The sequence below is a fragment of the Amblyomma mixtum genome, chromosome 1, assembly GCF_055824585.1.
Source record: "Amblyomma mixtum isolate Tamu chromosome 1, ASM5582458v1, whole genome shotgun sequence".
In the NCBI taxonomy this organism is placed as follows: domain Eukaryota; kingdom Metazoa; phylum Arthropoda; class Arachnida; order Ixodida; family Ixodidae; genus Amblyomma; species Amblyomma mixtum.
Genome location: NC_143012.1, coordinates 306,795,878 through 306,810,415, shown reverse-complemented (window position 1 = coordinate 306,810,415; position 14,538 = coordinate 306,795,878). Strand labels below are relative to the sequence as shown.

Genomic DNA, 14,538 nt, shown 5'->3' with positions numbered 1-14,538 from the left:
AACAGCGTCCGGTGACCGGGCGAAGACCAGGCGCGTGGAAAATAAAGATCGGCCGAGGCACGGTGGGTGTTCACTGTAAGCAGTGTGTACACATAAAGCGGCAGCACATCCGTAATGCAGGGCATCTGAGTACCCTAAATATGCTGCGTACTTCTTTAAATGCGCATAATTCATTTCTTAATCCCTGGGCATAACAAAATACTTACTATTTACGCAAGCACAACATTCTACGGCTTCCAACCACTGAAAATAGAATGGAAAGGCGGCTATGAAGCAAAATTCCTTCTTTCGTTACCGACAATGGTGTACTGCAGTTATTCAAAGTTTGCATTTGCAACGCACAGATGAAAAGCCTGATTTCTGTTCTCGAGGCGAGACCACTATATGGCAATCACGCAACATGATGTAAGCTTCGTGACCTGCACAATAGGATTTATTGCATATGAGAGGGTTCCCCACTAACTTCCCTGGTACCACCAAATTGTTATAGCTACATTTTTTGTCTTGGTCAAACTTTGTTTTGAATGCTCCATTTTTGCAGGGTTTAATTGTGAAACATTACGAATAAGCTGATGGGATAGCATTCGCCTAACTAATTAAATGGGAAACGGTACAAATAAGCTTTGGACAACATTAGCCTAACCTTAAACACTAACAGCATATATGCAATTCGCTAAAATGAAGTGACCAAGCTCTCCAAATGTGACGCGCCACAATTTCAACACTTTACAACGAGTATGGGGCAACAAGGGCGACACGCACTACAATGCAGTGCAACAAATATACGCAACTCACACATTCACTGTTTAACGAATAGCACGGCATCAAACTGACGCAAGCAGTGAAGGATGCCAAAGTGACGAATAGCATGACATCAAGCTGACGTAAGCCAGCTGTGAAGGATGCCAAAGTGACGGTGGTGGATGGCGGGTAACATGTGAAGTTTTCTAATGAAATGTTCGGCCTTTGCACGCAATCTATGAAAGACACCATGCATCTCAGATACGTCATTCCAAAGTTCTGCTTGAAAAGTTTTACCGCAGAAACAGTGGGAGTTCTGAGACACTGTTATTGAAAATATTGGTAATTGTTTTGTGGCTACGATTTCCAGATTAAAACATTTCAAACACTGCTTAAACACAATGTTTACTTTGAACGTTAAGCTAATGTTTACCACTCAACCTATAACTTTTTGCTAATTTTTAACACTAGCAAAACATTCGAGTGTATGTAACATTACTGCAAATGTCACAAGTTTACAGCCTAGTTCTGGTTGGGCCAGCTAAAACCACGACGAAGAGAAGGAACCACAAAGAGATCGAGGAGCGCGCCAAGCGCTCCGGAGCACACTACAGCAGCTGAACTATTTGGTGGATTGACGGTTAAGAACTCTTTGCCCCTCTAGGTAAAGTTGCCGCGGACTATGCCCCATGCCAGCGGTGACGTATTCGATACCTCAACATCATTCAATCCACCACGAAAGAACCTTTGCTTTAGCACGTGGCGCAAACTGGACTGCCAGGATCGCTTCACATCTTGGCTATGGAGCCTATGCGAGACCACTCCTCTGTTCCGAACTAAACTTAAACATGGCACATTCAAGTCAAATAAAGTCCGACCACTGACGCCATGAAATATGTCAGCGGTCACGGCAAATAGCTTGAAAGCCATGCGGTTCGAGTGAAAACACTGCAGTGCTTTCGGTAAGTAAAGGGCTATAGTAGCCTTAACTTCTAATTTGAATCTCCGCGTTTTCGCGCCTTCTCCTCTCGTCACTTTTGCGCACTGAAATGTCACTCCTCTGCCGGCCACACCCACTCGGCCCCTCCGCCCAGCTGCCGTCTTGTGCGGGAGCCCCCCGGGGGCGAAGCTTACGGCCGCGGCCATGGTAGCTGCGTGACGTCAGGAAGATTTGGTTTTATGGTTTTATGAGATCGCTAAGTCCCAAAGCGACTCAGGCTATAAGAGACGCCGTAGTGAAGGGCTCCGGAAATTTCGACCACCTGGGGTTCTTGAACGTGCACTGACATCGCACAGTACACGGGCCTCTAGAATTTCGCCTCCATCGAAATTCGACCGCCGCGGCCGGGATCTAACTCGCGTCTTTCGGGTCAGCAGCCGAGCACCATAGCCACCGCAGCGGCCCTCGTCGTGGAAGAGATTGGCAAGGCGAACCAATGACATTCCTCCGCTGCTGACGTAACGAGCGCTGGCGCGTTGCGCGCGGATTCGGGCGAAAGCCCGTCAGCCATGCCGTCAGCGCTGGTCGCCCCGAGGCGTAGAAGCGCGAATTTTCGAAACATATTGTAAATGATTGGCTCGCTTTTGAGGTCGCGTGCACGGCATGAACGCTTGATGGCCTAAACTGGTGGCCTACAAGCATATTATAGCCAACTTCAAACACCCTTTTCAGGGACCCTTTAAAGGACTGGCGTCGCCGATTATACGGTCGAACCTCGCTATAGCGAAATAATGGATATAAAGAAGAAATAGATATTCCCCTTGGAAACTCCCATAGAAGCTCATGTATATCATATCTCGTTTTCACAAAACGAAATTTTCCTACAGCAGGGTATTACGAACCTTATTGGCGAAATGTCAATACATAACAATGCGCAACACTTCCGTACCGATTCGATGTGGCAAACTGCAGTCTCCCCATTCTCCAAACTCTTCGCTGCACACACGACCATTGCAGCAAAAGCCGTAGAGACTGACTAGAGATACTGAAATTTAAGTAAATTCATGTCTGATGTGACCAGCTCACAATCGCATAACAGCCTTGTTATATCCTGTGTCACCTGCAACCGTTATCTTTTTGGTCTCGCATTATAAACCAGAAACTGATAAAAAAAAATAAGCACGATAATCCAGAGCTACGCTAACTCTCTATGAAAAAGCGACGGAAGCAGTTCTTCCATACACAATTCTATGTGAAATATGCAACCAAATCTAAAAAAAAGTGTGCTGAGAATTGCAAAGAGTAGTACAGCAGGGAGGCTGGTCTGTAGGAACTAGCTGGAGTAATACGATTACCTGAAAGCAAAGGAAGAGAAAGACACCGAAGAAGAACGTAAGCCAGCAAGGCATAGAAGGCAAGCCTTACGAGAAAAACAAAAGGTCAAAATGGACAATGCTATCACCTTTGAATGAGGACACTGCCATGGTTGTAGGGTATTTGCTAGATTAAGAAGAATGGGCAAAATTTGTGTGAGGGATGACCTTGTATTCTTCAGCAAATTCAATGGCATTAACGAGGCAATTGCAATGACGACAGAAATAAAAGTCACCAATGACAGACAGCTGCAAGAAAGAGCCCCATAGACCATTTAACAAATATTTCAGTGCGCAATCGATATTTTGTCAATAAAGTGTGGCGGTGCACAAAATGCTTAATCGGTTCCCTTTGTGCATACTTGTTTCTGATGCTAACTACCAGCACATTAGAATCAAGACAGGCCATACATTTACTCCATGCCCAGTCTGTTTACTTTTTCTAGCCACCACTCTTCATACAACGTTGCAATTTGTGGAACTTCAGTCATGATTTCAGCCCTAATTGGGCCCCAGTAGTTCACAAAAGCAGTTTTTTTTGCCTTTTATTAACTGCACATGGTGCTAACATGGATAAATGCATGGAAGCATGCAGTGGTACCATTAGTAGTGTGTACCAAATGCAAAGTCCATAAAGATGTATGCCAATAAACTCAGCATGGATAAAATATTTGTGTTCAGGGCGCTGGGCATCATGACAGAAGCAGCAGTGAATTGTGCCAGAGAAGAATTGACTAATGCATTATTGTTGATGAACACTACCGCACCAAACAAGGATGGCACTGTTGGAGAAATGCATACTTACTCTTTCTAGACAGGTCACTTAAAACTCATTGGTGGCAAGACAATTTAAAAAGTGCCCGCAACTTTGCCTTCCTTTTCTGTTCCTCCTTTTCTGAGGTAAGCCTTGAACTGCACACTAAGAATTAATAGTGTAGTATAACTCCAGGCTTATGTTCAAAGTATAAAAATGCAAGTGGCAGCTACCAGTGCACATAAAGCATTGAAACTCTGCCTGCTGAATGAGGCACGAGACCAATGCTGGTATACAACTAGTTCCTCTCATTGTGAAGGCGTAGTGCCTGAATGAAGGCACTTTCAAGGTATACTACTGGTCATTTCATGTTCTGTGAACATTGCAACACACTGAAATTGCGTCTCAGTGGTACACACAAAATTTGATCAACTGCATTGGAAAAAAAATAAAGGTACAGAACACTAGTGCTATGTTAGGTCAATTGCACTCGCATTATGTCCTTCCTTCATCTACCATCACTGCACTATTCTCTTTCAAGACACCAAACCAACCAGCCTAGTTAGCCACAGCCACTCTCATGCAATTAAATGCACAGGCTAGTGGGAGACAGCCAAGTGATGGCAGCAGAATAACTGGAAAACTGCAGTGAGACAAACTGGCAAGGCAATATTATGCATCACAATCTGGTTCTCTTGCAGACCCCCAATCGCTGAGCACTTCACCTTTAGCGCATCCAATGAAGCTGATCCTCTGTCCATTCACAGCAATGCTGCTATAATGCTACACAAAAAGATCCTTAGTGATGAAGCACCTGTGAAAACACAACCCAAAATTTTAAAGTAGAAGGCCAAAGAACTACATGCCACCAGTAGGATACAAACCCATGACATTCGTATGTCCCACATGGTGCTCTACCAAATGAGCGATGCCAGCATCTGTCCAGTCTTTAAGAGTGACACTCTTAGTAATAAGGGGCGTTCTATGTCTGCCGCTCTAGACGAGGGTGGAGCTGGTGAACACTCTCAAGGTTAGGTTACACGCAATATAAATACCCCCGAAAGTAGAAGACTGGAATTGAAGAAGCGCAGCTTGTTGGGCCAGTTGGTGCATGTTACAAAGGAAGAGAAAAACCATCAAAACAGGATGCATTCACACGGCGAAGAAATACACATGGACAGTGCTGTCCATGTGTATTTCTTCGCCGTGTGAACGCGTCCTGTTTTGCTAGTTTTTCTATTCCTTAGAAGACTGGACAGCCGTTGCCACAGCTCAGTTGATGGAGTATCGTATGCAACATACGGAGGTTATGGATTTAGGTCCCACTGATGGCATGCGGTAGTTTCTTTTACTACTTTCTAATCAACTTTCAGCCATGAAATGATTAGACTACCAATTTTGCTTTGATCAACAGTGCAAAATAAAAAAGAAAACATTCCGCCATGCTTTTCTTGGTTTTGGTGACTGTTGGCTTCTTTAGTACACGAAACAAATTATATCATTTGCCTTCTGCCTTGGACCATATAGTATGCATGTTGCTGTTCTATTTCCTGTTTCTTGAAATAGCGAACTTATGGTAAAATGCACATAGTACCAGTACTAGGCAATTTGATTAATCTTAACATAGACGCAGGAGCATATAAAGCTGTCAGAGTTAACCATACACGCCATATTTTGTAGAATCTACAAGTTCATTTGGCCCATCATAGATCTGGTATTTTTCATAATGTAATGACACAAGAGAAGTTGTTACCAGTGATTAGGCTGTATAGAAAAAGGCATAATGCAACAGTAAAAAAATACTTTATTGTTTCAAAACAAGCACAAATTTTGAACAAATTGTATAATTTCGTCCCTTGAACTGTTGGCTTCCCAAAAGAAACACAACAGTACACAATCCTTCATATTATACTACTAGACTCAAAGACAATAAGTTCGGCAAGGCACAGAAAGAAAACTGCGAAGATTCTGAGCATGTAAGGATTTAACTTCATTTCTGTTATAAATCATCAGCTATGCAATTTTAATAAAAACTGACAAAGCCAAGTAAAGGAAAACTGAATTAAATATTTTCTGCACAAACTGGCAAAGGAGCCTGCAAATATTCTCAGCCTGCAAAACCTCCAATAACTTTCAGGACGCCAAAAACGTCACCTTTCCTAAAAAAGGTGTTCAGTTTTACCGCTATGGCCTAAGACGTTGAGTCATGATATGCATTAAGTGGCAAGTTAGTCCTCATGGCCTGAAAAATCACTGGTTAGGTAACATCCATGTTAATGCAGCAGCTAGCAACCCTCAACAAGCACTCAGTGCCCCATTTATAAAACATACAAATACACAGAGCTGCCTACCTAGACTACCATGTGCAGACATCTTTTATAATAGACCAACGCCAGCATTTTCTTGAACTAAGCTCGAGGCAAACTGACAAACACTCCACTTCTGCTTGCTTACATTTCCAAAAAAGACACTTCAGAATGACACATGCTTCCACTGGTGCGAGCAGCCAGGGAGTACGTACACAATGTTTAAGTGTAGTCCAAGAAGGCTAGTTCAGTTGGAATTCGTCGTCTATGCTGTAATGCAGAGCCAAGTAAATTACGTGCACCATCTATGAGTGTTGTTATCTTATCAGTGATGAAGGCAATAAATACCATCGCATATTTGTGCCTGCAATCATATGGTACATATGTGTGTGTGTGTGCACTGAAATAATTATCTAAGTAGCATGCAGACGTCGTCTTTCGTACCATTTGTGGAAAGAGAACTTTAGTAAGCTTTGTGTGCCAAGAAGGAGACCTTTAAAGAGAGACAGTAAAGTAGCACACACTGAAGTCATTACAATAGGTGAAGTTGAAACAGCCATTTTTCCAGTGCAAGGCTAGAATCAGACATTGCATCTTTAATAGAATGTTTTTATGTATAGAGTGAAAAGCACATTGAAAATAGAAGTAAGATAGGTAAAAACATAACTTGCATTACTTCCAATAAGTGAAACAGAACATTTTATTCATGTGTTTATAATGCTAACCCTCATAAAAATTTCACTGAAAAGTCATTCATCACATACAGTAACCTTATCAATGTAGTGCGACCCTATTAAGGCAACTTGAGGGTTGGAAAGCTATTAAAGGCATAGTTACAATTGATAAGCGACAATAGTAGGCCTATGCACAGAATTTAACATGCCCTATTACAACATGCGTAGCTCTTGTGGCCTTCACAAGAGTGGCCTTCACAACTCCCAAACTTGCCTACTTTAAAATTAGATAAACAATATGTTCCTACTCGAAAGAAACAACGAATAAAACTGCACATAAACTAAAAGACGTAACAAAGTCAACACATGCACAGCAACAACCAACTATCACACTTTGTAAATGAACTACTGCCTCAAGCCGAAAGTACTTGAAACACTTTGAAAACAGTAGAAGCAGTCTCTTGTGAAGCTTTGCCGACGTCGCACAGGCACTGTATGCAGTTCCAGCACTTCCAAACAAAAAAGATTTGAAAGACGCACAGTTCACCTGAAGTAGTTTGCAAGGCATTTTTCCAACGAAAACGGCGTTCACAAGTACGGCCGTGTTGTCATGGTGCTGCCAGAGACCACACAGTTGCAATGCAGCACAGTGCGACTGCTGCGGTAGAAAAATTATTGCACTGTCCTGAGGTAACAGCTTTCGAAGGCAGGAGTTGGTCGCAGAAGGTGAATAGTTTCTTCACATTGCGCCTATCTTGCAGGCCCCATCACCGAACCGCTTTCACAGAGGTTTGGTTCGCTTGAGAAGTAGAATTTGATAATTTGATCCAGATCTGAACAGAAAGAAACGATTTTCAACGTAAAGGAGCCAGTCATACATAGTATGAACTGTTATGTATGTGCAAGCACACCAACATGTAATGTGTTTTCTTTACTTAGTTCATTCATATACAATGTAATGTCATTGCATCTAGTACCCGGAATTTATGATCTAGGGCTGTAGTAAGGGCTTCACTGTAATGCAAAAAGAAACTATACCTATATGGCCTAAAGACTTTCAAGCCAAGGATTTCTAATAAAAGCCGTTTCTGAATGCCTCCAGGAACAAGAAAAACATCGAGATCGTCTTCCTTTCCAACTATGAAAAGCATACAAATACAAAAACAGCTAAATATTCACGCCTGATACTAAGTGCTAGTCAGCTGGTACCTTCTATGACTGTCCCAGATCAATCTCTGTGCCAACTTGCAGTAATAGTTTGACATACTTTTTTTTTCTTTTCCTTGATCCTTGCATGTTACTGTTCTGCACTTGGATTCTCTCCATGCATGGTTATTAATCACAGGAAGTGCTTAATTAAAGTCATCAACCATGGGACTTCATTTTGTATTTCACTTTTTGTGATCACCTCGAAAATAATTAATGAAAAATGGATTTTGATTATGATCTGAGGGCAAATACAGTAAACACCCCAATGCAAGAACTAGAGACTTGTTCTCAAATAATCAATCCGGTAACACTTACATGCTCCTGTAGCAAGAACATGCTCTTACTATAGCAAAAGGCATCTTCCTACATTACCACTTAACTACATTACCTACATTAACTAGCGGTATGTTTCGTTGAATCTTGTAATGCCCGGCACATCCTACACAAATCTGCACACTTCCCAATTTGGCGACAAAAAATCACTGCTTGACGTTGCTCAGTGTGCGCCCAGTAGGCAGCAACCCTAATGAAAATGCTGATCTAGTAAAGAGTATCAACAATGTGGTATGGCTTCAGAGATAGGTGGTAATGAAAATGCTGATCTAGTAAAGAGTACCAACAGTGTGGTATGGCTTCAGAGATAGGTGGCTGTTCAAATTTTTAGCAAGAACTTGCAGGAAGCTGTTCTATTCTCTGCTCCCTGCCAAAGCACTTGGCAGCCGTGCAATGCTAAACATGCACTGACAAAAGTAAGACTATTTCTCATGACTTTCCTTCTTCCCATTAGGTTCCAGAGTCCCCGATGATCAGCAATAGACCTTATGCAAAATTGCTGCCATCTATCGGAGAAAAGAAGAACCAGGGGAAAGCGGCCATGTTGGAGGATGACTGAAGCTTGTTTCGCCTCTGCTCTCTAGATTTAGGCGCGCCTTGCGATAGCTTCCTTACGGCTGTGCTGGCTCGAAAGTCTTATTTTCTCTCACTTGAGCCTGTAAACATGACTGAATGGTCAGTTGACCTGTCTCTGCTGACCAAGTTTCCAAGTGACTTCGTAGACACTTATTATGCGCTCAAAAAACTTTCCGAACGCCACCGGATACGGAGCTACAAGTTTTTTACGGAGTCCTACGTCAGTCTGCCGACGCTAAAGACCACGAAATGTACGAGCCAAATACAATTTTCGTTTGCGGCTAAAAATGTGCGCATTTCGGTCTAATTTGAGTAAGGTTTTATTCGGTTCGCTACTTTTTGCGAACGGGCGTGCCGCTTGAATGGCTGTTGTTGTGGTAGCGTTCTCTGTGTGTTGCGTAGGCGCCGAAAGCAAACGATAGTAAACCTCACGCTCATGTTGGTAGCCTTGAAAAGTTCATGCAGCATTTGTTTGTTTGCCCTAGTGCTTAAAGTTGCTTCGTGCGGCGAGTGGCCAGTTAGTAGTGGTGAGCAGCCTTGCGAAGAGCCTCAGAGTGGTGTGCTGCATGATAAATGAAGTGAATCCTTGCTAGTGTTTCCGTCAAAACAAATATTCGCACTAAAACTAACGCGTGCAATCGCTGCGCCGGATAACGCTAGGAGCGACGGTTCACACAAAGCGCAACCCATACCACTGAACAGCTGATCACGATTACTCTCTTGCAAAGCCGATAATCGCTGCACTTCACAGGCAATCGCAGAAGAAAGGCAGCTTTTGTCTGATATTTTCTACGTGCCTACAAAGCTTATTTCTAATTTCATTGGCTGCATGGAGATAACGAAATGTGTTGCGCGATGCCTCGACATGTAGCGACGGTTCTGCAGCATTTGTGTCGCGGATGTCGGGGATCGCAGTCCAAAAATAGAAATGCGCTCAAATCAAGCGCTTTTTCTCTGGGCATCTTTGTGACCCGTACAGCAAGGCACTGAGCAATACGTGGGCATCTTGAAGACTGTGAAACTCGAGCGCGCGCGACGCGTGTGTACCAGTACGTGCTGTTAATCCGGCGGCTATCCTCCAACATGGCGGATCGCGCGCAGCGACCGCTAGATGGCAGTGCATTTCGCATAAGGTCTATATTATTCCAAAACACTGCTCCTGTTTGCTTTCAGGAAAGCAAGGACTGGGGTAAATAAAAGTAGCTGTAGTGCCTTACCTCGCTAAGAATGGCCCAGTGAGTTGAGTCGTACTGAATGTTCAGTCGTAGGACTTGAACATGGCCCATCTCAGGTGGAAGCTTTCCTTCAGCGATCCCTGTACTGTCCTTAAACTTGCCGACAATGTAGAAACCATCCGATGTTCTCGGAAGTGGCAACAGCACTGGCTCATAGTCGAGCCGGACCTCGACTGTGGTATTGTAGAATTTGTCGTCTGGGTGCTCTTGGTTTCCACTGCGAAACAGAAACCTAGGAAGAAAAAAAAAAAAATCCAACTGTGTGAGCAAGCTAACAGAAGCATTAAAGCAACTTTTCACATGGGTCTTTCTCGGTTCTGAAAGGCACCTACTAAGCCAGTCGTCACGGTAATCAATGCAATCAGTGCTGACCCATTGCAGGTAATTAATTCTACCAAAACTTGTCAGCATCTATTTGTTTTTCATTGTTTATTTATCTATTATTGACCTCAGGGTAAAAACATAACAGAGTGGAATACAAAAATATTGAATACAAATATTGAAAAGTTGAATACAAAAATACAAAAGTGAACAGCAAGAACATAGTGGTACAAGTAACATGTAAGTAACAGGTGAGGTCCACGTTATACAGAGCAATACTTATTATTCTATATAGGTATGAATTCACGTAACAAAATATACAATGTGCAGGCACTAAATTCGTGCTAAGATTTCTGAATACAGCGTGGTGAAATGAAATATTTAAGGAGAGGCACAAAAGTGAGGAAGCTTTCTACAGCATTAAGGAATGTTTCCCTGCTTTATATTGCATACAGCAGAATAAAATAATAAAAGATTTACTGATTGTTGCAAAAGGACAGGGAAGACAATTTAAGTCTTTAGATGTACAGGGTATGAAGAAATCTAAGAAAATTTTAGTGATGATGCCAACCTTGCAGATGTGATCTATGCGTAATGACAAATATGAAAGCAGAATCATCAATTCATCGTAAAATCATCATCGTAAAAGATCTTATGAAAGAGGCACAACTGTGCGAGCTTTTGATGCTGTTCAAGAGGTAATAGGATGAGGTTACATTTCATTGTAGATACACTGCTGGAGAAATGGAGCTCGATATGACTGCGACATGCTCTATCTACATTCATGTTTATTCAGTAAAAATTTACACCATGATCAGACATCGGATGCAGTAATTCTGCAAAAGCAGTTGGAATTACCCTCAATGGCTACTACGATGCTTTGACTATAATGAATGCTTTTACCCTAAGCTGAGGCTTCACACTCGCAACAGAATTTTTCTGGACGGCGAAGGTTGGTGGCGGTGGGCAATGCATCTGAACTGACCTTGTCATTGAAACAAATTATCTGCAATTTCGAAGCATAGTTGCATACACTGCAGTGTTTCGCCTCCATAACCTCTTCCTCTAGGGTTACTTGCCAAGCAGCTCCACTAAGGACTTAAGCCACTGGCATCCTCTGCGGCTGCAGTGGCATAGTGAAACTTCCTGTGAAATCGGTCTATCGGCAGCTCAATCTTTGTTACCTTATGAATGCAGTGTTGCTCCGAACAATCAATTTCTCAGTGTAAGCAAAAAAAACACAAGTACACAGCAATTTTCCGTTTACCTTCAGCATTTGAAATAAGACTAGGTATTTATGCACTGACATATGGATAAAAGTGAAGGTACCCCAGAGGTGGAGGTGGGTGGAGGCTTCGCACACACGCAGGTGGCATTTTTGCCGAATTAGGGCTATACTGCTAATGAATTAGAAGGAAGATTTTAGTCATTGGAGCCCACTATTCACTATAACCAATGAAGCTCAACAGCTCTCTTATAGAGACATATCTAAGCTCTCATGTAAAAGGTGTTGTTTAGTTGGAAGCTACGGACTCACCGTTCTATCCGAACAGGTGGCGTGAATCGGAATGTGATGTTGTCCCCTTTCTGGGGCAGCAAGGACCAGAAGAAGGTGGCCCCCTGGTAGGCTCTGGCAATGTTGTAGTTCTTGTAGGCCTTGAGTGAGGTGGACACCACGGCCGTGGGATTGGCATGTCCGACGTGGAGAGCCAGCTTTCCGAAGTGGCGGTCCTGCATTGCGGCAACAGTTGAGGCAATAAATAACCGATTTGTTATCAGGTGATGAAAGGTGGTGCGGTAACTGTTCCACTTCTCCGTGGACACCTCAACTGCGCTGTGAGGGAAGTGGGAGTGAAAGAGAAAAGAGAGAAAGAGGTGCCGTAGTGGAGGGCTCTGGAATAAATTTGACCACCTGGGGATCTTTCGCCTGCACTGATATCGCACAGCACATGGGCACCTTTAGCATTTCGCTTCCATCCAAACACGGCCGCCGTGGCCGGCTGATAAATATGGCAGATAAATAAAACCAAACCATGTTTATGCCTCCCTACTAGAGCCCCCATCAACTAGCTATATGATCCTTCTTTTCAACACAATTAACCAAACATTAGTTCTTTCTGACACTGGAACTTCCCAAAATACATTTTCATGAAGCACATGCGCATTTTTTTCCCGTAAGGGGCGCTGAATGCTGAAAAAATTGGTGAACCATGACGGCTTGCACAGCAGAACGCCCAGCAAGTGGTATGAAATGACTCCACATTAAATTTTTATTATGAAAAACTTATCGATATAAGCACATTAAAATGCAGGAGTTCAGTAGAAGCACAGTACATACCAGACAGTTTAAATTTTAAAAAATTTGAATTTACTATCTCTAACATGTAAATGATCAACTGTGTATAAAAAAAGGATGAAATGAAGAAACATTTTAGATCTGTCTTTCTTCCTAGTTTCTTCCGTTACGTAATTGGCACACACAGCAGCATCAGCAAATGGCCCCAAAAGTTGTCAAAACATGAAAATCACAAGATTAATTGTTTGGCGGTCTAAGCACAAGGCCATAAACTAAACAGTGTAGTAGGTGGTTTCCTGCAGACTACAATACCCTCTCCCAATGTCAGGCCATGCTGTCTGGCAGCGAGAAATTCTGCGTTTTCATGTCTTCCAAGTTCTGAAAGCTTATGTGGGCACCTGTACACGAGTGGATATGCCTGCATATGTTTGAGCGAATACAGTAGAACCCCGTTCATACCTTTTTCACCGGACCGAGAAAAAGAAATGCAACGGCTGGGAAAACGCAACAGTGAGGAAAGCTCCAAAAATGAATGAAAACAGTGCAGCTTTGACTTGATACAATTTATTTCCTCAAAGTGAGCTTAGGACTTTAAAAAAATCGAGAATGGTGGATTGCAATGGACTGATAATTAACAGTACTTAAAATGCTGTAATGAAAACAGATGTGCTCTTCCTGTCTAAGAGAGCCGATTTTTCCTGTAGGCAGTCCACCTTCAATCTGACTTATGAAGCAACCACTGATTCTCTTCCAGCTCTTTAAAAGAAGTAACTGTCCTCTCCCTTTTTTTCTGAGCATGTGATGTTTCCAGTAACTGTGTGCAAATATCAAATTTTTGGTTTTGAAGCAAAAAGAGTAAAAGAAATTGGCTGCAAATAGAATTGAATCTCGAAAGGCTGAGATATAAAATATCAAAACAAGTAGCTTTACTTAAAAGAGAAATGTGTTCCCACGAAACACAGCAATGAAAAGACAAGTATCACAGCACAAAAATTCTTGACTTAGACACATATAGCAGTATTGCCATGCCACAGGAACAAGACGATTTCCACAAAAAGTAGCAGCTTTTGGTGACCTTGCCATCATAGCCTGAATAACAGAGCAATTAGCCCGTTTGTCTCAGTTTCTTCATGGCCTACAAATTTGGCGTGGCCCACAGAGCCGAATTCCGGAATGGATTTGATGGCCTGAATTTTGATGCCAATGATTTTCAAGCAAGCGAATTGAAAAGATGTCATGCCTTTGGGTGTGGACAGCATGCTGGGCACTCACTGTACCATTGTAATTCACGAAAAATCATTGTGTTAATTCAGCTAGTTAATTTCCCTGATTTTCCAGTTAATTCCCTAGTGCCCCTGATGGTTTCTCAATTTCTCCAGGTGGACAAAAATTTCTCCGTCAATTACATGTTCTCCAGTTCGCTAGGCACCCTGGGCCACGCTGATGCTTTTCTTGCAGCAGAAGACACGGTTGCTAAGAAAATCAGATTTAACACTTGAACACTTTGTTCCTCCCACTAGATAAGAATTCATGACATCAGTAATGAACAAGACTGCACAACGAATGTTTTAAGAGACTGGCAATGCAGCCTAGCCTCGGAGATCCTTGCACAGAAACTGCCCTGACATAATCACATTTTGTTTGTGAAAATCGTGAGAGGCAGCAATACCTGTATCTCATTTTCCGGTCTTTCTCTAGCTTATCAAAAAGCTCAGCTTCCAGGGGAAATACCCTATTTGTCATTGCGACGCTGTAATCTATTGATAGAAGACAACTTCAG

General features: G+C 42.6%; 1 protein-coding gene across 1 annotated transcript in view; it reads right to left on the bottom strand.

Annotated features, from left to right (window-relative positions):
• Positions 1–5,592: 5,592 nt before the first annotated feature.
• LOC149372324 (alpha-1,3-mannosyl-glycoprotein 4-beta-N-acetylglucosaminyltransferase B-like) overlaps positions 5,593–14,538 on the bottom strand; it is a 144,212-nt gene continuing 135,266 nt past the window's right edge. Inside the window, exons 10-12 of the mRNA XM_089566792.1 lie at positions 12,000–12,193; positions 10,124–10,373; positions 5,593–7,621 (exon numbers count right to left, since the gene is read on the bottom strand). Coding sequence (XP_089422918.1) covers positions 7,556–7,621; positions 10,124–10,373; positions 12,000–12,193 — 510 coding nt within the window. The 3' untranslated portion in view covers positions 5,593–7,555. The remainder of the gene's footprint in view (positions 7,622–10,123; positions 10,374–11,999; positions 12,194–14,538) is intronic.